This window comes from Sus scrofa, chromosome 11 (genome assembly GCF_000003025.6).
Source record: "Sus scrofa isolate TJ Tabasco breed Duroc chromosome 11, Sscrofa11.1, whole genome shotgun sequence".
In the NCBI taxonomy this organism is placed as follows: Eukaryota; Metazoa; Chordata; class Mammalia; order Artiodactyla; family Suidae; genus Sus; species Sus scrofa.
The window spans coordinates 67475988-67497984 of NC_010453.5; the positions used below are offsets into that span (position 1 = coordinate 67475988).

The following is a 21997-nucleotide window of genomic DNA, read 5'->3' on the forward strand; positions in this document are numbered from 1 at the left end:
TGCCAGGTAAGGAGATTTCCTCTTCGAGAGCAGAAATGATGCTCGGCTGTCAGCACACCGAGTCAGAGGTTTGCTTACAAGCCCTGGTTTGGAGAAGCCTGTTCTCTGGGGCCGTGGGGATCCTCCCGCCGTCCCGCGCCGAGAGCGGCCTGCGGGAGGCGGGTTCGCGGGCTTTTCAAGTTTATACCAAAAAGCTTAAGAACGCTGACAGGCAACGGAGGCAAGAACACAGGAGAAATGGGAGCGTACAACACGACAGGAGGAAGAGGCTGGGAAAAGAATCACGATTTGGCCTCAAGTCGGCACAGAGCCTCTGAGAATGACGATCCCAACTGGGCGCTACACTGGCCGACAGGAAGGGTCTGCCTGGTGTTCTGTGGACGCCGCCTCTCCCGAGGGACCCTGCCTGTGCCTGGCCAGGGTCCTGCTGAGGCCCTCTGCCCCATCCCCTCCTCCTGGCCTCCCCGCGCCCCCACATGCCTCTGCTGGACACCCCCACCGGCCGGGCCACCCCGTCCCCCGGCCTCCACCCGCTGCTCCTCCGTGTCCCTCCTTCAGACACTGGAACGGGGGGCTGGTTGCATAAAGGGGTGCCGGAGACGGCAGCAGACAGAAGAACCCTGTTTCTAACCGTAGCCCACGAACTGCCCTCGTGACCTACGACAAGGCCCTGGCTTCCCCCACCAGGACAAGCCCTGAAGTTCAAGTCCAGAGGACCACTCCCAGACCCAGCCAGCTGAGGCTCCTGACCGCACATTTCTTCTTCTTTTTTTTAACAGCCACACACACACCCGTGGCCCATGGGAGTTCCCGGGTTAGGGGTCGAATCAGAGCTGCAACTGCCGGCCTGTGCCACAGCCATAGCAACACGGGATCCGAGCCGCATCTGCGATCTACACCACAGCTTGCAGCAATGCCGGATGCTTAACCCACCGAGTTGAGGCCAGGAAGCAAACCTGCATTCTTACAGACACTATGTCAGGTTCTTAACCCACTGAGCCACAAGGGAACTCTCGTCCTCACCTTTGAGTCGTAGGCTGACTGCTTGATGACTTCGGGCGCCATCCAGAAAGGGGTGCCCACGAAGGTGTTTCTCTTTATCTGGGTGTCGGTCAGCTGGCCTGCCACGCCAAAGTCGGCCAGCTTCACCTCCCCGTGTTCAGACAGCAGGACATTGGCAGCTGCAAAAATAAAGCCAAAGACGCCCCCTGACATCATGTGCCGGAAGTTCCATCTCCAGCACGGGGGGAGCGTGTGCACAGCGACACCACTGCTGGACAAGAACTGCTTTCAGTTAGACCCCCGCGGGGCGCCCCCTCCCCTCGCAATCGCAGACCGCCCTCAGGACGACAACCCTTGAGAGAGCAGCGCAGGTAAGACGACCATTCCCACCCACCTTCGCCTTCGGCATTTCAAAGGGACACAAACAAGCTGTGTTCTTTTACCTTTAATGTCTCTGTGGATTTTCTTCTCTGAATGCAAATAATCAAGTCCTTTCAGTATTTCTCTTAATATGGTAGCAATCTGAGTTTCATCTAAAGGGCCAGGTTCTAACTGACAAGAAAAAAAAGGATTCAGGTTACTTAAATGATTAGAAGAAAAGTCTGAGAGAATAGAACAAAGTCAATGTTAAATGGACAACAATAATCAAAATCTGAAAGCTCTTGCACTCCAAAACATTTTGCCCAAACAATTAAAATCTATTTAAAAGACCCTAAAAAAAATCCCCAGAGAACCAGAGAAAATGACTTTGATGAAAGAAGCAAAGCCGACTGAGCGTCCAAGCCGGGCTGGTGAGACAGGCCGTGGTCAGCCCGATGTGTCTGTGAGCAGAGCTGGGGCGGGGTGGGGGGGGGGGCCGCTAGCCCGGAGAGCAGAAGCAGGGCCCCTTGCAGCATCTGCTGGGGAGGGCACAGGGCAGCCGGGCTCCGCCCTAGCGTGGTAACTAACGGGTGGTTAAATGGAGAAAGTCCAAGAGCTGTTTTCTGAGGCTACCCGGCACCAGAAATTTTTAAATCTGAATTTTCTTTCTTTTTTTTTTGGTGCTTTTTAAGGCTGCACCCACAGCATATGGAGGTTCCCAGGCTAGGGGTCTAATCAGAGCTATTGCCACCAGCCTACGCCAGAGCCACAGCAACTTGGGATCCAAGCCAGGTCTGCGACCTAACACCACAGCTCACGGCAATGCCGGATCCCTTAACCCACTGAGCAAGGCCAGGGATCGAACCCACAACGTCATGGTTCCTAGTTGGATTCCTTTTGGGTGATGGAAAGTTCTAGACCTAGATGGGAGCGATGAATGCACACCGTGAATACACTAAAGGTCATGCAGGGTAAGTTTTGTGTGTATTTTACCACAGTTTCTTAAAATGAGAATTTCATGGGTTTTTTTGTTTGTTTGTTTTGTTTTGTTTTTTTTTTGAAAGTGCCCCGAATGGTCCAGGGAAGAGTTTCGATTCAGGAGGAAGAGCTTCTGAGACGCGTTAGCTTCTGGCTCTCTCATCCTAGAACACAGGTGTTAGTTTTCGAGAACCAGATTTTTTTTTTAATATACTGATTTTTTTTTTTCCATTATAGTTGGTTTGCAGTGTTTTGTCAATTTCCTACTGTACAGCAAGGTGACCCAGTTACACATACATGTACACATTCTATTTTCTCCCATTCTCATGCTCCATCATAAGTGACCAGACATAGTTCCCAGTGGTACACGGCTGGAGCTCATTGCTAATCCATTCCAAAGGCAGAAGTCTGCATCTGTTAACCCCAAGCACCCCAACCATCCCACTCCCCGCCCTCCCCCTCAGCAACCACAAGTCTATACTCCAAGTCCATGATTTTCTTTTCTGTGGAAAGGTTCATTTGTGCTGTATATTAGATTCCAGATATAAGTGATACAATGTGGTATTTGTCTTTCTCTGACTTACTTCACTCAGGATGAGAGTCTCTAGTTCCATCCATGTTGCTGCAAATGCCATTATGTTGTTCTTTTTATGGCTGAGTAGTATTCCATTGTGTATATATATATATACACCACATCTTCCTAATCTAGTCATCTGTGGATGGACATTTGGGTTGTTTCCATGTCTTGGCTATTGTGAATAGAGCTGCAGTGAACATGAGGGTGCAGGTGTCTTTTTCAAAGAAAGTTTCGTCCGGATATATGCCCAAGAGTGGGATTGCTGGGTCATGTGGTAGTTCTATGTATAGATTTCTAAGGCACCTCCATACTGTTCACCATAGTGGTTGTACCAGCTTACATTCCCACAGACAGTGGAGGAGGGTTCCCTTTTCTCCACAGCCCCTCCAGCACTTGTTCTTTGTGGATTTATTAATGATGGCCATTCTGACTGGTGTGAGGTGGTATCTCATGGTAGTTTTGATTTGCATTTCTCTTATAATCAGCGATGTTGAGCATTTTCTCATGTTTGTTGGCCATCTATATATCTTCTTTGGAGAAATATCTATTCAGGTCTTTTGCCCATTTTTCAGTTGGGTCAACTTTTTTGCTGTTGACTTGTATAATTTGTTTGTATGTTTTAGAGCTTAAGCCCTTGTCAGTTGCCATCATTTGAAACTATTTTCTCCCATTCTGAAAGTTGTCTTTTTGTTTTCTTTTTGGTTTCCTTTGCTGTGCAAAAGCTTGTCAGTTTGATTAAGTCCCACTGGTTTATTTTTGCTTTTATTTCTATTGCTTTGGGAGACTGACCTGAGAAAACATTTGTAAGGTTGATGTCAGAGAATGTTTTGCCTATGTTCTCTTCCAGGAGTTTGATGGTGTCTCATCTTATATTTTAAGTCTTTAAGCCATTTTGAGTTTATTTTTGAGCATGGTGTGAGGGTGCGTTCTAGTTTCATTGATATGCATGCAGCTGTCCAGGTTTCCCAGCAAGATTTGCTGAAAAGACTGTCTTTTTCCCATTTTATGTGCTTGCCTCCTTTGTCGAAGATTAATTGACCCAGGTGTCTGGGTTTATTTCTGGGTTCTCTTTCTGTTCCATGGGTCTGTGTGTCTGTTACGGTACCAATACCACACTGTCTTGATGACTGTGGCTTTGTAATATTGCAAGGCATGCTTTTTAAATACTAACCTATATTGTGTCTCCATTCTTCCCATATCTTATTGTTCCAAACAGCAGGTAAAGGTATCAATTACATGGGTACCTTTTTGAAGTCAAAAAGGATGTGGCACCAGAAAGGGGGTGGGGGCGTGGGTGCCTCCAGGGGACACAGGCCTATCTCTGGCCAGCCGCCGAGAGCACACACACAGGACAGCAGCGCAGGCGTCCGCCCTCGGGACAGTGTCTCGGCGATCCAGGAGGAGTGATCGGGACAGTCCCACACCTGACCTGGCCCCTGCAGCCGGCCGCCACCACCCTGTGGCCACGTCACTCCCCCTCCAGGGCCAGGTCTGAGTGTTCAGCGGGGGGGGGGGGGGGTGAGCTCTGCAGTTTTCTGCGGTGCTGCCACCTCACGAGGCTCCGTGGTTGCGGCATGGGAGAGGGCCCCGCCACCCAGGCCATCCCACCTCCATCTAAAACGACCACCATTTCCCCCAAATCGCACCTGGCAATTCTGCCTCTGCCCCACACCCCGACCCAGAATGTAAAGAAAGCCTAAAACTTTAACTATCAGACATTGCTCAAAAGGTAGCCTCGAGGGAAGGAGATGCCATCTTCCTGTCCTGACACCAGGCTAAGGTGTCATTAGGGATCAAGCAGGGAATTAAACGACTATCTCTCAGCCTAAGTAAAAAGGCAGGATCACTACGATGCAGCGTGAAGACGTCAAAACTGCACCCAGTGTTACAGCCACCTGAGCGCGTGACGAGAAAAGAGGAATCTAGAGAATAAAGTGAGGAAAGAGCCTGGTGCTCTCCCCCCCTCCCCACGTGAACCAAACTCTGTCACCTTTCCCCGCACACACCGTCACCTTTCCCCGCACGGGGCTCCCGAGCAGCATGCACCTCTCAACAGAGAGAGACAGCAAATAAAAGCAAAGTAGAATTTTTCAAAAAAATTCCCCAGGTCCACATATTCAGCTACCTGGTAACAAAGGGTTGATACTCTGATTTTTAAAACCTTCTCTTTTTTGCACCCCCTTTTGGCCGAGTCTGCCGCATGCTGAAGTTCCTGGGCCAGGGATCAAACCCGCACCATACCAGTGACCCAAGTCACAGCGATGACAATGCTGGATCCTTAACTCACGGAGCCACCAGGGAACTCCTAAAATCTTTCATAAGTATGTAATGGACCCACTCTAAATAATCCTAAGAGTCTTTAACATTCAAAAAACCGTCCTCACGTCCCATCGTTGGCGTCTGCGGGCAGGAGAACAGAAAGGCAGTAAGACACGGAGGAAGACACGGGAAAGTCAGAGGCGGGCAGCGCACAGCACAGGCTTTGCGGCTGGTGACGACGAGGTCCAAGCCCAGCTCTAATTTGCCAGCGGGGACACCCAAGCCCCTGTTCCCATATCCTCGATTAAAATGAGATGAGTGAGGGACATTCAAAAACGGATGCCTGGTTCTTGTCACCAGAGCCCCCGACATGGAAGGTGGATGGCACTGCCCTCGGCTGGGACTCGGCGCGGGGCTGTTTCGCAAGCGGAGTTCCCGGCTCCCTTCCCGCCGCGACGCCGCCTGAAGCGCCGCAGACCTCAATCCTAAGTCCCAAAGGAGGGCACCAGTAAATACCTTACAGGACTGTGGCATGAAGAATGAAGGAACTCGAGCATTTAGAGACCAGAAGTGCTGCTCTGAAGGACTCAATGCTGGCAAAGAATCCCCCAAATAACTCTATACCTGCCACAAACGAAATCCACTTAAGATAAGAGTAAACCTAATTATACAAAATGAGGTGATTTTCTACATTTCTGTACTATTTCCCAAAAGTAAAAAAAATGAAAACCTCTTTGTGTAGTGTGTGTATTTATGGAAAAGAAGCAAAGCAAGTCATACAACCTATCCAGCTGTTTTACCGTTTTCTCCGTTTTAATTGCTTATACCATATTAATTTTTCTTGGATATTATATTCAATATTCCTTTTGAATATTATTTTGACCAATTATTTTTATGGTTTATAATATTGTGTGGTTTTTTTTAATTGGGCACATAAGACACATACAGTCTTAGAGGTTTTTCAATAAAAATACTCATTGTTATTGTTACTCTGAGAAAGGAACCTCTTTTTCATCAAAGGGTAATTTTTTTCTTAGGGAATACACTCTGTATAGCCTGTAACCACTAAAAAACACGGGCTTCTTTCTGTGAGAGCAGCGCAAACTGCAGCCCGTCACCCCGACAAGCAAGCAGGACCCACCCTCTAACGCTAAAATGACAGACCAGGCCCGACCGGGCATCAGCGCCCACCCGAAAGCCCCGCTTTTGCAGGACAGACAGGGAAAGGGTCTCTTACTTGCATTTCACTGCAGCACTGCGCGGGGACGCGACAGCAAGGGCTAGACGAAGTGAGAGAGTTCTGGAAATCTGTTCTGCATATATTCCATTTCAAAGATAACTTAAGCAGTGCTTATGATTTGCTGGGTTTTCGTTTTGTTTTTTTTTGTTTTTTTTTTTTTTTTGTCTTTTGTTGTTGTTGTTGCTATCTCTTGGGCCGCTCCCGCGGCATATGGAGGTTCCCAGGCTAGGGGTTGAATCGGAGCTGTAGCCACCGGCCTACGCCAGAGCCACAGCAACGCGGGATCCGAGCCGCGTCTGCAACCTACACCACAGCTCACGGCAACGCCGGATCGTTAACCCACTGAGCAAGGGCAGGGACCGAACCCGCAACCTCATGGTTCCTAGTCGGATTCGTTAACCACTGCGCCACGACGGGAACTCCCGGTTTTGTTTTTTTTTATTTTTTTATTATTTTTCTTTTTTTGCCTTTTTAGGGCCACCCCTATGGCATATGGAAGTTCCCAGGCTAGGGGTCGAATCGGAGCTGTAGCCACCGGCCTACAACCACAGCCACAGCACTCTGGATCCAAGCCGCATCTGCAACCTACACCACAGCTCATGGCAAAGCTGGATCCTTAACCCACTGAGTGAGGCCAGGGATCAAACCCGTGTCCTCACGGGTACTAGTCAGATTCCTTTCTGTTGCGCCACAGTGGGAACTCCATTTGCTGGTTCTTTCTGAGCATCTTGTCACAGGCCAACATGTACCCATGTTTTACCATGAGAACCCACTTTGAGGCCATTCTACCCCAAGCTTCTAACGTGGGGGTGGGGGCGGGCTAAGCACTGGCGCTACAGTCATCCAGGCAAGGTGGGAGACACAGTCCTGGCGGAGGCCCGGCTCCACCATAAACACACAGGCCGGCCTCTGCATGCACATCCAGGAAACAGGTGTGAGGTCCTGCCTGGCCTGCCACTGCTCCCAGGGGATGCTGTGCCCATCTCTCACCCCAAAATCAAACTTTAATTTTTAAAAGATCTAGTTAATTATAAATGAAAATGTTCCGTGCATACTTTAGAAGCAAAGTTGCCACCTGAAACATGAAATAATGACAAGGGATCAGCGCCACAAAAGGTAAAACCAGGCTGAGAATATAAGAAGCTATTCTCAGGTCAGACAACGGCAGCCAACACCCTCCGTGGCTGCTTGGAATGGAGTCATCAGTTTCCCGTGAAATAGCAAGACTGCTTTCAGAAACAGACCTGTAATTTTCTGTCATACAGCAGAAGCGGAAATTCCTACCCTAAGGTATAGTTTGGTCCTTCTTTCACGCAACTTAAGAGGAAACAAATGGATAAAAAGCAGAATAATCTTTACAGCCAAGACGGACTGAGAGCGCTGCTGCTGCTGTAACCAACACCCAGCGTGATACTTACTAGATCCAGAGCGGAGCCTCCACCAAGATACTCCATTATTATCCACAACTTCGTGTCCTACAAAAACGAAAAAGAAAAATTATTTTAAATAATCTAAAGGTATTTTTTCGCTGTTATTTTGTGTGTGTATATATATATATATACATATATTTTTTTTTTTTCCCAAGGGCCACACCCAAGGCATATAAAGGTTCCCAGGATAGGGGTCCAGTAAGAACTGTAGCCTTGAGCCTACACCACAGCCATAGCAACTCAGGATCCGAGCCACATTTGTGACCTGCACCACAGCTCACGGCAAAACAGGATCCTTAACCCACTGAGCGACGCCAGGGATCAAACCTGCATCCTCATGGATGCTAGTGAGATTCATTTCCACTGAGCCACGATAGGAACGCCTCGCTGTTATTTTGAAACTAGAAAATTTTATAAACACACAACAGCAAGAAGGTGGTCTGTGTGTGACACATGGGACACCTGCACCGTGTCGGGGGTCAGGTCAGCCCCGGGCGGCAGAGCTCCTCTGAAGCGGGGTGTCCATCTTCACACAAGCTCGGGGGGTGGCCCTCAGCACAGGAAGGTTTCGGAACCAGTCTCTGACACCAAGCCAGGCCAGCAGCACACGTCCTGCCCGGGGTGTCATCCAGGAGGTACTCAGAGCACAGCCACAGGGACAGCAGCTTTGCGACACATGGCGGGGGCGGGGCATGGCCAGGCCAGTCTATCACCCACCTCCTTGCTTCGAGAGCCAGACCCCTCTGCCCACAGCCAACTTCCCAAGCCTCTGACTGGGACCAGGGAAGCAAACATCACACCTGAGATGCAGTGACCTGCCACCTGCCAGGGCCAGTGGTGCCCAGGTGGGTCAGGTGTGCAAGCACCACCCCGTTCCCTGCTCACTGGGCACTTTCGGCTGCTTTCCTTTGCATCAGAAGAAAGAAGAAAAGCAAACAAAACCCTCTACGGCTCTAGGCTCCTGGGCACCGTGAGGAAGGAGCTGGGCCTTGCTCAGCTGAGTAAGAAGGGCCCTCGCCGGGCCCCAGCCCCGCTCCCTGCCCCAAGCTCTTCTGGACAAGCCGCAGGCTCCTCCGCCAGGAAACCCTCACCGCCTCCCTCCCCCACCCCTAGGCAAACTTTACTTTAGACCTTTGGTGTGATTTTTGCTTTAGATCTGCTGTGTGTCCCACCAACAGCAAACTCAGCGGCTGGGGCAGTGCCTGGCTCAGTCAAGCCCAGGAAAGGCCACCTGCGGCGCCTGCGACGGTCCAGAGGGACGTGTGCTGACTGGACACGCACTCCAGGCAGGCAAGAGAGCGTGCGCTCCATCTGCAGAATGAATTCCTTCTAAACCCTAAAATAAATCCTGACGTCAGGGTCAAGTCTGTGCCAGTCCAAAGAAAAGACCCTCATTTTACTGTAAACAGAACACACTCACAAGTCTTTAGATGAAGATAACTTCGGTCAAGACTAGAAAACGTGGGGAAGCCTTACATGATGTGTTTGGGGCCCGCGAACATTTTCCTCGCTCAGTAACCCTCCAGTCAGGGGCACCAGCACAGGCTCCATCAGCCCCGCCCCGGGTTCCGACTGCAAGAGAACTTCCTACCAGAAAGAGCATCGTCCAACTATCATTTCACACAGAGACCCCAACTCTTCCCCTGCGCAAATACTTGCCCAACACCTGCTCCTGGAAAGTCTGCGCTCTCCCTCTAGACATTCCAGAAGCACCTGAGAGGTAGGAATCAGCCAGGGCAGGGACCGACCGACACCACTTTGCCGGCACAGGAAACCTAGACTGCTTCTCCCGAAGGGCCCTGGACGTGCAGGTTTCTACTCCCACCCTTTCCTCCCGCTCTCAACCCTTCTGTTTTCCCAGCGTTGAGGTGAGCAGCCCACAGCGGGATCACTCTGGCAGGCAGGTTGGACCCCCCAGCCCAAACCTCACGCCTAGCGGTAGGAGCGGGAGCAGAGCCTCGGGACCCCGTGGGAAGCAGTCGTTACTGACTCAGAAGCAGCAAGTGACCACAGCTCACATCCCTTCCAAAGCTCCCGGCTCCTAAGTCCCCGCGGGTCAGCCAGTACTTACCAAGTACTTACTACTCACCAAGGATGCAAAAACAGCCCTTTGCATGGCTACAGGAGCCACAACAGGGGGCAAAGTGACCTGTTCTCCCAGGCCGTCCTACCCTCAGGGACATTTAAGCAGCAGCAGGACAACCAGCCCTCCAGATGTCCCCAGCTGAAGGGCTTACAGAGCCTCAGCCTTCGCCTTCCTGGAGAGGAAGATGGAGCGAGCAGAGCAGCCCCGCTATTCTGCTCATCCAGCTCGTTCCTGGTTCCCAACGCGAGGTCTGCCAGATTCAGAGGCCACCTAGGAAAACAGCACGAGGTCCTTTACCCAGGCCACTGCTCTTTAAATACCTTGGCCAGGTCCTCTGTGCTTCTGTCCCCAGTTCCACCAGTCTGGAAATGGAAACTGCGCCACAAAGGCTTCACCGGCCCCCACTCCCGGCTGAGCCTGCTCTCCAGCCTCACAGGGTGTGCGTGCTGCTCACTGTGGCCACCAACTCAGTCAGCAAGCGGGCAGGGCAGCGGCCTGGGACGTGGGCCCAGCGACCTCCCCGGCTCCAGGGCTCTCCGCGACCAGTCCCTGCTCACGCCAGGGCCAAGCCTGACCTTCCGGAGCGAGGCAGAAGGTAGCCCTCTGTGGACGGAGGAGTGGGCCCCGAGAGGGGACAGCAGGGACCTGCCAGATCAAAGGGGAACCGAGTCTTTTAAGAGGAACTGAGTGACAAGTTGGCCCTGAGGGAGTGGGGTTGGAGGGAGGGGACGGGGGCCAGGTGCAGTCAGCTAGCAGACCCGCAGGAGTGAGGCTGCACGGAGGGAAGGGCATCCAGAACCCGATGGGGAGGATCCAGGGGTAAAGGGACAGAGAAAGGCCCACCCTGCGGCCTCTTAATACACACCTCACACTTTCTCCTAAAAGCCACCAAGGGACCAGAGCAGACACCTGCTCTTAATAAGTGCTCGAGGAGTTCCCGTGTGGCGCAGTGGTTAACGAATCTGACTGGGAACCATGAGGTTGCAGGTTTGATTCCTGGCCTTGCTAAGTGGGTTAAGGATCTGGCATTGCTGTGAGCTGTGGTGTAGGTCGCAGTTGCAGCTCGGATCCCGTATTGCTGTGGCTGTGGCGTAGGCCAGCGGCTATAGCTGCGATTTGACCCCTAGCCTGGGAACCTCCATATGCCGCAGGAGCAGCCCAAGAAATGGCAAAAAGACAAAAAATAAAAAAATAAAAAAAAAAATAAGTGCTTGAAGTACGTAGGTACGTGGGGAAGGGGCGGAGAGCAGTGGGGAAGGTGCAGGCGGGAGGCAGAAGTGACGGATGAGGGGGCCACAGCAGGTCAGGTGACTTCTGGGTTTACCTCACTCAAATGGACCCCCAGCAATGCTTTTACCTGGAGTCCTAGAGGAAGCAGAAAGGCTGACAAAGGTTGTCCACGGGTCATTCATGTGGTGAGGAAAAAGAAGGGGGGGGGGCTGGTTTTAGGGTTTTTTTTTTTTTTTTGCCCTTCTCAGGGCAATACCCGCAGCATATGGAGGTTCCCAGGCTAAGGGTCCAATTTGAGCTACAGCTGCTAGCCTATGCCAGAGCCGCGGCAAGGTCAGATCTGAGCCGCATCTGTGACCTACACCATAACTAACGGCAACACCGGATCCTTAACCCATCAAGCAAGGCCAGGGATTGAACCTGCGTCCTCATGGATACTAGCTGGTTCATCACCACTGAGCCGCATCAGGAACTCCTGCAATCGCCAGTTTCCAAATGACAGCTTCTACCAAACTGCAGTGTGAGTTCCAAGCTCTGTGGCTGGTGGACAGCCCTGGACCAGCACCTGCCAGCCGCCGCCGCCTCCTCCTCTCCAGCCCAGCTCTAAAGCCCCTGCTCGGCTGCTGCTCCCTCTGCCGGAGGTGTCCCGCCTTCCTGCCTCTGAGGACCCGCACACGGGGTGTCCGGATCCCTCCTCCAGCCCGTGTCTTCAGTCTCTTGCCTCAGAGAAGACGGTCCAGCTCAGCCTCCAGCCAGGAGCAGCCTCTGTTCACCCACCACCCCCGTTCCTACCAGTGAGCCCTATGCCCACAGCAGACCCCTAGTCCCAGCAGCGACTCCACTGCTCACTTGTCACCTCCCTCTGATAGCCTCCTTCTCCCCTGCTCCTTTCCTCTGGCCTCAGCTACGCTCCTCCTCCAGTCCGACTCTCCCACGGTCCCAGGGAGGCCCAAGGCTGTGGCCTCTGCTTGCTCCCCCCTCTCCAGCTAGAACTCACAAACCCCAGCTGCTGGTTCTCTTTCCTCCTGGAAGGGACGGGTGCCAAGAATAACCTCTGCTGCCTCACAAGTCGGAGGAGGACCGAGAAGCCGCAGACGTGATGGAAACAGGGCTGGATCTCGGTGTGAGGACCCCCACGGCACAGACGCGGAGCTGGCACACCTGCAGACCTCCAGCAGGCCACGCTCTTGGCACAGGCAGAAAAGGCGCCTTCCTGACATCTGCCACCACTCGTGATCCCAAAGAGAAGTCTCTGCTCTACCACCACCAAGCCCAAGAGAAGAAACCAACGCTGGAAAGGGAGGAGAGAGGAAGATGGGCTTCGGGGGCTGCAGGCCAGCTCCACCAGGATTCTTCATCTTGGCACCACTGACAGCTAAGGTTGGGTCATCTTTGTTGTGAGCCCTGCCCTCTGCATTACGGTGTTAGCCGCATCTCTGGCCTCTACTGACTAGCTGCATCTCCAGTTCTGATAATGGAAAATGTCCCGAGACATTGCCAATGTCCTCTGAGAGCCAAAACTGCCCCCAGTGAAAACCACTGAACTGAACGATCTATGTTCATAAGCTTGAAGTGTCCTGCACCAGAAGCGCTGACCAATTCTCTCCTCCCCCTGGCAGAGCCAGCTGACACCCTGAAACCTCCAGCTGGAAAATTACCACTGATTCACTGCGAGACACCTCAGCCAAGCTTGGAACGCTTCATCCAGAAAAAGATGGCAACAATTTGTGTTCCTAAACCTCTCGGTTCAAACTGACAGTAAAATGAGATAATGAATGTGAAAGCACTTTGCAAAGCTCGAGGCACCAAACACAAGCCAAGTGCTATCAGCCTCACCAGCATCATCACCCCTAAGCGCCTCAAAATAACCTGGTGAAACCAAAAGAGCCCAATTCACAAAACTAAATAGTGTTTCTCTACATGGGAATTTCTGAGCAAAATAAGATCTGGAACAATGATTCATACACATTCTACACTGGAATGCAAAAATAATTACTGCCCCACAAGCCCTGAGACAGATGCTCTAGTCAAGGAGCAGAGGTGACCTGCTCTTGGGGACCAAGGTGGCAAGCACTGGCACAACCCAGAAAGAGCATCACTGCCCCAAACTGTGATTTTGAGGCATTCTAAGAAAAATAAATTAAGAGTTCTTAAAACAATGATTTTTTTTTCCTTTTCCTTTTTCTTTTTAGGGCCACCCCGCGGCATATGGAAGTTCCCAGGCTAGGGGTCCAATCAGGGCTGGAGCTGCCAGCCTACGCCACAGCCACAGCCACACTGGATCCTTAACCCACTGAACGAGGCCAGGGATCAAACCCACATCTTCACAGATAATAGTTGGGTTCTTAACCCACTGAGTCACAACAGAAACTCCACCAAGAATGATTTTAATCACAGTAATTTCATTTTTTAAAAATGACCCCAAACAATGTAAATTATGAATGAACTTGTGACAGAATTTTCTCCTAAGGGAAAGGAAATGGTTTATTTATTTAATAAATTCAGGACCCAGAATTTTAAAAGGTACCAAAGCTTCCCTCTCACCCTGGCCCCTGGCTGTCTGCCCAGCCTCCACGCTCAGCAAGGTATCCCATAGAAATACTTCATGCAAATACTCTTTCTCCCCTTCTATCCACATGCACCCTCCACACAGTCTATACTGCGCTTCTCCTTGGCGCATTCTATTCTTATCCTCGAAGGAATCCTTTTTTTTTTTAACCACTACCCCCTGCCCTGTGGACATGAAGTTGTCTCCATTCTTTTGCTGTCATGAGCCAAGTGTTAATTTAAGACCCTCACATATGTTTCGGAGTTCCTGGAGGTAGAGCTGCTGAGTCAATGGAATCCACTTGAGTTTAATGGATAATGACAAATTAGTCTTCAAAGGCTCAATCTGTGCTGCCGCCCCCCACCCCCCACAACGTATGAGTGCTAATTTTCCTTTTTTTGGGTCACAATTAGGAGCTGAATTGTGTCCCCTTCCCAAATTCAAAGCTTGAAGTCCCGACCCCAAGTACGGCCAATACGACCGAACCTTGAGACGCGTCCTTTAAGATGATTAAGTCACGGTGTCCTAAGCCAACGTGACTGGTGTCCTCCTAAGAAGAGATTTGGGAGTGAGTTCCCGCCGAGGCTCAGTGGAAACAAACCTGACTAGTATCCATGAGGACGCAGGTTCGATCCCTGGCCTCGCTCACAGTGGGTTAGAGATCCACTGTTGCCGTGAGCTGTGGTGTAGGTCGCACACATGACTCGGATCCCGCGTTGCTGTGGCTGTGGTGTAGACCAGCAGCTGCAGCACCTACTGGACCCCTGGCCTGGGAATTTCACCTGCCTCAGACATGCAGAACTTACATCCGAAAATGACAAAAAAAAGAAGAAAAGATTTGGACACAGACACACGTAGAGGGCCGGGCGCATGAGAACGCAGGGAGAAGACGGCCTCTACCAGTCAGGGAGCGAGGCCTGGGGACCTGAGGTCTGAGGGCTCCGAGCCGCCAGCCCTGTGAGGAAATAAATCTGTCGTCTATGCCGCCGTCTGTGGTGCTGCATGACGGTCAGTCCAGAAGCAGGGGAGAAGCAGGACCTGGTTTTCTCTCGCGCGCTGTCAGGCGGGACATCTTCAAACACTCCGGAGTCGGGCAGGTCTCCTTTTCGGGGAACCCTCTACTAGCTTCCTGTCTTTCCACTGGGTTCCCAACCTTAACGTTTTCAACATGTTAGAGAGACATGAGCCACAAAGCCAGCATGTTCCTCCCTTGCTTCTGATTCCACTTTTGGTAGTTTTTGCTCGTGGAAATTAATCAATAACAGTACCACTCTCAGGTGACCGTGCCCTGAGCTGTTTGGAGTTGGTGACTGAAAGCTGGCAAACCCCACATTCACAACCGCCATGGGCGCGGGACAGACACCAGGTGACAGAATGAGAAAGGGGTGATTCCGCACAGTCAGGAACAGGATTTCACACGATGGATTCTGAACGCAGCAACGCTGCTTCTGCATCTGCCCTGCACGCGGAGGCAGCCAGATTCATCAGCCATAAGCAAAGGCTGAGCCCAGGAGATGTCAACCACGCGGAGGCTCTGTCTTGTTACAACAACGTGGGGTCACAGGCCTCCTTAAGATCATGGTTTTTAAAGCGAAGGTGCCTTTTTGCTAAGAGGCTGTGCATGAACAGCAACTCTCCAGCCAGGTGTGGATCCTGCCTCTGATGCTCACCAGCTCCAGGCACAAGACCAGATCCAACCCGCAGCCGGGTTCAGCCACCCACCCGCGCGCGGCACTACAGACCACCCACATCGGGCGGACCCGTCACCTTAGCTCTCCTCCCACATTAACTTTCGGGTGCCCCCTGTTGGAAGCCAGGTCCGCTGGGAGGTTGGTGACGTAAGGAGGCAAGAAGCATCTCTGAGTCCAAACCCCTCCTGGATTTACAGTCAAAGTCACCCCCTGGGGGTCCTGACACCTTCCAAGCGTACTCAAGGCACAGAACTGGATTCCTGACCTCAGAAAGCGGGTTTCTTGTTCCTCTGACTCACAGACGCCAGCATCTCTTAAATGATGTGGACACAGACTGTGCACACAGGGTTGTTGAAGGGGTATAAGGTGAGTAGGGCCTATGCTCTTTTCCTAAATAAATCGCTTTTCAATAAAAAAGTGGGCAAGTGCCACCCAGCCATCAGACGGACCTCAGGAGGAGAGGTCCATCTGACCCACCACCTCCAGGACGGGAGGAACGGGGAGAGCAGGAAAGGAGAAGATGGACTGGAAAATGCCCTCCAGGGCGGGGAGGGCCCGGAGACCGTCCAGGGTTCGTCTAGAAGCCCCATCAAAGATGATCCACTGCGGCGGCAGGAAGAGGGAAGAGACGACACTTCGGATGCAAATGAGACCCTCAGGAAGAGGGCGACCGGGGCGGGGCGATGGCCTCGTGTTCCTCTGCGGCCGGGACCAGCACAGAGGTGACAAATGGGAGAGAGGCGATGAGTACTGGGACCCACTGGAACCCTCATGTGAAGCGAAGGCTCTGTGAAGCTGAAGCCATTGGCGCCTCTGCACATGCCAAGAGCAGCCTTCTCTGCAGTGAGGCTGCCATCGGCTCCCTCTCTGAAAAGGGGCTCCCCTCAGGAGGAAAAGCCTGAAGAAACCTTCCATAAACCCCCTGCAGGACCCTCACGGTCCTGGAGAGAAGCCTCGTATCTGTAGGCAAACATCACAGACCCCATCTCGTGTCTGTATGTCTGGAAGCCCCCTGGTCTTTCATGCAGAAACCCACGCCCGCTTCTCCACTAAGTTAGGACACGAGCCTCCACCTTTCATCGTTTAACGAGTAGGCATATCCATAAACCTTGTTTTTCCCTACTAATCTGTCCTTGGTCATTTTGATTTGTAAGCTCCCAGCCAAGAGAGGGTAAGGAAAACGTTTCTCCTGCTGGTAAGGGCGCTCCGAACATATTTCAAACAGCCCCATGTAAATAAAGTTCAGCCCCTATCATTCACCTGGTCTTCAGTTATTAAGATGACCCCGAAAATACAAAACACTGAATCCCCCCCAGACACATCTGCCATTGGCCACCCTAGTCCCCAACTGCATTTGGAACTTCTCTATTACCCCAGCAACACAATTAAAGGGGGGTGACTAGTGACACACAATGCTGACGTCAGGTAACATCCCACGATCACACGTGGGGTTGGGGGGGGGGGCTCTGGCCCTCAGGTGCTCACAATCAAAACCAAGCAACCCAGCACTGGGCAGGGCAGTGGGGAGGATGCTGGCCCTCCCATTACACCCCAGCCACCCCCATCCTCTGTGCTGCAGAATACATCCAACTCAGAAACAGCAGCTTGAATTCCCTTCAATAGGGAAGGAAGTCTTAACGTCAAAAAGAAAAAAAGAGAAAAATGGAATTTCTGGAGCAAATCATCTTGGTCAGCATTGTCTGAAGAGGGTGCCCAGAGTGAAAGAGAGAGGCTCTTTGAAGGGATCAGGAAGCAGCGGCCAGCAGGACGGATGCGCAGGGAGCAGACTGCAGCACAGAGCGCCTGTGGTCTGCTGGGCTGGAGGCCAGGAGAACGACCGGCTGCTGTGTGCCCTGTATCCCCGAGGCGCTGCGTAGACGCCTTACACACACTACTCCCACAGTCCCCACAACACCGTGGGAGCACTGTGACTGGCCCGCATTCTAGGACAGGCACCAGAAGGGGGAAGCGACTTGCCGGGGCCTGGGGCCAGCACTCAGCCCTGATGGCTTCTCACCCACCCGTGCTCTCTTCTAACCTGAGCTGGTGGAGGTCATTCAGAACAGCTAAGGATGGGCATGGGGGAGGGGAAGGACAGCCCTACAAGGTCAAAGGTGCTCCAAGATAAGCAGAGTCTTCTAGTGCTGGAAACAAGTACCAATGGGAGAAAAGCCACTATGTGCCATTATCAACCAAACATGACGCGGAGCAGTAAGCCCTGAAACAGCACAAAGAGAAACACATCAACTGACAATTCCGGAAACACTACAGACATCAACAGCTATGTAATACAGCCCAAGATATAGTCAAAGAAAAACACAGCATTATATGTTTTTATTACCAAGCCAAAAAAAAGACGAAGGAAAGAGGAAGCAGGGAGGGTTGGGGGAGCAAGTGCTGGATACAGAAGTTAAAAAGGAAGGAAAAAAGAAGGAAAACAACGAATAGAGAGACATGCATGCTGGAAAAACATAAGACATCCACTTTACTTTTTAAATAGAAAACCTCCAGCTACTAAAATCAAGAAAAAATAGGTAGCACTATTGCAATAAAACAAATACAGATGGAAACACTTTTAAATGCACACAGAACACATCACAACACTTTATTACCGTAAGCTTAAAAATCTTTCTTTGTAATGTATAAATTAAAATTTACCTAAGAAAAAAGCAAAGGGTGGGTGAAGAAATGGATTAATCTCCCCCCGCCCTCTCTGTATATGTATGTGTGTGTGTGTGTGTGTGTGTGTGTGTGTGTATAAATAAATAAAGCGGAAGGAAGAAAAGAGGGCAGGCAGACAGCAAGAACCACAGCAACAAACATCACGGGCGCGAAGCCATTTCTAAAGGACCCCAGTGAGGAAAGCCTGCTGTGATGTAACTGCTTCTGAGTGGCTTCCTCTCAGAAACCAGTGAACTCTCATCGGCCCAAAAAGTACGTCCATTTAGAGATGTTTTCCCAGGACTTGCAGGATGGGATTCGCACGCCCTGCTGCCCTGTGCCCAGACTAGGAACGGCTGTCCTGATGTCCCTGGACCAACTGGAGAGAACACTGGGCCTGCCCTGAAAGGCCCTTAGGGTTTAGGACAGAGGCCTCTCCCCTCGGGAGACTGTGCGCATGTGGGTGCCTGAGCTTCAGGAACCGTCTCCCCACCGGGCAGGGGGCTCCTCTTTCACATCCACACGAGTGCGGCACAAGGCAGTACTACACCGGTTGCCCGGGAGGTTTCTGAGCTGAGTGCTGGTGACACCAAGATGAATCAAGCCCTCTGCTTAAAGATGCTCACGCGGTAATCAGGGAACCACACGACCTCAATCTGAGGGAGAGGAAAAAAAGTCAGAGCGAGGGCTGTGAGACAGGTGCCCGGGTGAGGCGGAGGAGTAACGCAGGTAGTTCGTGTAGGAACACGGGCTCCGATACATTTCTGGATGTGGTCATTGATCAACGTCCGTCCGTGGCTTCAGGGGTCCAGGGAGTAACACCCCCCGACCCCGGCCTGGTTTGCTTCAGGGAGTCTATCTGCTTGCCACCCAGATGGATCTTAATCTCTAACCCACTCAACCCACAGAAAAGGAAGGAGAGGAATGGCGGCTCCCAGTCCAGGGACGAGAACAAAGGAACCAGGCTTACGGGGTCCCTCGGCCTCCAAGATCCCACTGGACAAGGACTGATGCAGGCACACTGGGCACGGCCAATGGGAAGAGAACTGGCATCTGGACCCCAGGCTGGCACTCCTGCCTTTAAAGCTAAACCCCCCTCAGACAATCAGACGAGGGGGAACTCGTCTTCCCCTCCGCGTGTCTGTGCTGAGAGCTGATTGCTTTTCTATGATAGTCTTTTGCTTGCTGCCTGCGTGAGTGTGTTTGCAAAGTTCATTCTTCGGCTCCGTGAACAAGAACCCGGATTCCGGTAACACTGGGAGGAAAGAGGAGGGCTTTCCATGCCTCCTGGCGCCTGTCCTCATCAAGGACACAACAGTCCGTGATGACAAACACCTAGTCGCACAGGTTTGCCGTCACCGCGGTAAATAAGCTGCAAGGGTGCTGGTCCTGCCAGGCTGATACCTCTCATGACTACACGATGATCCTCCTGCCAGGTGAAGAGGTGCGTGGTGGGCACGCAGCCTACGTCAGAAACAGCTGTCTCGAAATCATGCAACTCTAACGCGTGCTCAGGGAGGGCGCAGTATTAAAACTCTGACAAAGACCCGCCCCAAAGACAGCGGCCAAGACCAAGTCACATTTGGCAGAGAAAGAAGCCGTGCCTTCAGTGTTAAGACAACTTCAAGACAACTTCGGGGACTGGTGGATTCACGAATAACAACAGCCATACTTCAGATGCAAATTTACTTTTCCGACTCTTCTTTCCACCCCTGGGGTCTCCTTTACCCTAAAGGGAAACAGCTTGCAAAGCCAGGGCCTCCTCGGAGGGGCTGAGGGGCTGGTGCTCCGGGCACGGGCACCTGCCTGCGGGAGGCTCGGCTCCAGAGCTCTGCTCCTGCGGCCTCCTGGCCGCCGCCCTCAGCTTCGCTTTCGGCAGCGCTCCCTCCAGAAGGAACGGATGCTCTGAGTGGGGAACGCGCGCCTGTGAGTTCAGCCCCGAGGAGCTACCTGGCAGCAGGCTGGCCTGGCATCAGACCAGCGCGCCCCAGGGTGCCGGCGCTGAGGCAGCCCTGGTGGCGGAGGTAACAAGTTTGGTTCCTGCCCCCGCACCCAACAAAGACACTGTCGCCGCGTATCAGGTCCCCACAGCCCAACACAGGCTCCCAGAGAAGAGCAGGCCTGGCTGCTCCATCTGGCGCCTGGCCAAGGCGGCCGGTCAGTAGTGACCGTGACGACGTGCGCGTGGCAGGCGGGGTCGATGGAAGTGCCTGCTTCTAGCGTCCCTCTTCCTATTTTGAGGGAGATGTGGCTCCTGAGCCCAGGCCACGCTGTCCGCCTAACAAGGAAGAAGGCTTCTCTTTAATTACCTAACAAGCAGCTCCTTACATAATCTAAGAAAGCTTCCTGATCGCAATTGTTTTCAAGGAATTTACCTAATGTAGACGTTTTAGAAAAGAAAGCATATGCATAATTATCTAAATACATCAGCTGTGTTTGGATACACCAGACGAAGGCTTAAATATGCAGAACATGTATGTGGAGACAAAAGGACCCAGAAATACAATTACTACTTATTTTAAATTATAGGAAACACGAGCTGGAAAACAGTTGAGTTTCTTTTTGGTGAAGTAAAATATTTAGCCTAATTGGAATTTTAACTCACTCAACTTTCTGGAAAGAAAAATATAAAGTGTAGCTGCCAGATGTCTTCAGGGACTTCCTTCAATCACACTAGGACAGACAGCGTGTTCGGGAGAGAGGCGAGCCGGTCCCAGCCTCCCAAACGGTTCAACATTTTCCATCTTCTTTGGCGTGGAACCTACCATTTCTTTCCTGTGATTGATTGTGACATGAAAGGTATTCGCTTGTGATTTTAAAGCCAGGTTTACTAGTGGATGAGGCGAGTCCACCCCAAAGTGAGCTGTTTGCTTCCACCCGCAGTCACCCTGGAGCCTGGTACAAAGGGCTCCACGTATCATTGCTGGTTTTCCCAGAAACGCAAGGACAGATGCTCGCACACTGAAAAGCACTCTCAGAGAAGACAGATGTTCTTCTCCCCTCCAGAAGCTGCAGCTGTTCCCGGCCCACGGAGACGCGGCCCTAGACCTCCAAATGGCACAGGAAGCCTGGGCGGGTGGCTGCCCCTGGGTGGGTGCGTGTGGAGGGGCGAGGGCCGCACCCCTCGGGGCTGAGCGATGGGCAGCACAGCACCACGACACAGGGAAGGGAGGACTCGGGGGCAGCAGGACGCTCACAAGAGCCGACAGCATCCTCGTCGCCACCCCTGGAACCGACCAGCCCACTTCCAAGACTGGACACGGCAGCCGAGGCAGAGGAAGGAAGTGCTACAATCCCAGCTTGGGGCACAAGGATCCAGCTTCACTTACTACGCAGAGAAAGGCCATACTCCTGGGCGAGGGCCGCCTGACCTCATCGCCGCGGCAGACGCAGGGCTCCTGCGCCAGGGACAGCCCTCCTTGTGGGCCGCTGTGGCCAGTTCTTCGTGCGACCAGAAGCCAGTGACCAAAGTACTCAGCATCTGTGGACCCGAACCCTCTGCATCCCCACGACGGGCTCTGCCCTGGCCGCACAGGTGGCCTCCCGGGTGTGGGTCAACGACACGGCCGCCCCTGAACAGCGCGCTCCGCCACCCCCTCCACAGAGACTCTTCAAAACCCACGTCCTGGGGAGTTCCCGTCGTGGTGCAGTGGTTAACGAATCCGACTAGGAACCATGAGGTTGCGGGTTCGGTCCCTGGCCTTGCTCAGTGGGTTAACGATCCAGCGTTGCCGTGAGCTGTGGTGTAGGTTGCAGACGCGGCTCGGATCCCGCGTTGCTGTGGCTCTGGCGTAGGCCGGTGGCTACATCTCCAATTCGACCCCTAGCCTGGGAACCTCCATAGGCTGCAGGAGCGGCCCAAAAAATAGCAACAACAACAACAACAACAACAACAAAAGACAAAAAAAGACACACAAAAAAAACCCAAAAACCCA

General features: G+C 52.3%; 1 protein-coding gene across 2 annotated transcripts in view; it reads right to left on the reverse strand.

Annotated features, from left to right (window-relative positions):
• Positions 1-21997, reverse strand: part of STK24 (serine/threonine kinase 24) — a 107293-nt gene that overhangs the window by 17638 nt on the left and 67658 nt on the right. For both annotated transcript variants that reach the window (XM_013980632.2, XM_021065380.1), the window contains exons 3-5: positions 7835-7891; positions 1446-1554; positions 1024-1181 (exon numbers count right to left, since the gene is read on the reverse strand). In XM_013980632.2, coding sequence (XP_013836086.1) covers positions 1024-1181; positions 1446-1554; positions 7835-7891 — 324 coding nt within the window. The remainder of the gene's footprint in view (positions 1-1023; positions 1182-1445; positions 1555-7834; positions 7892-21997) is intronic.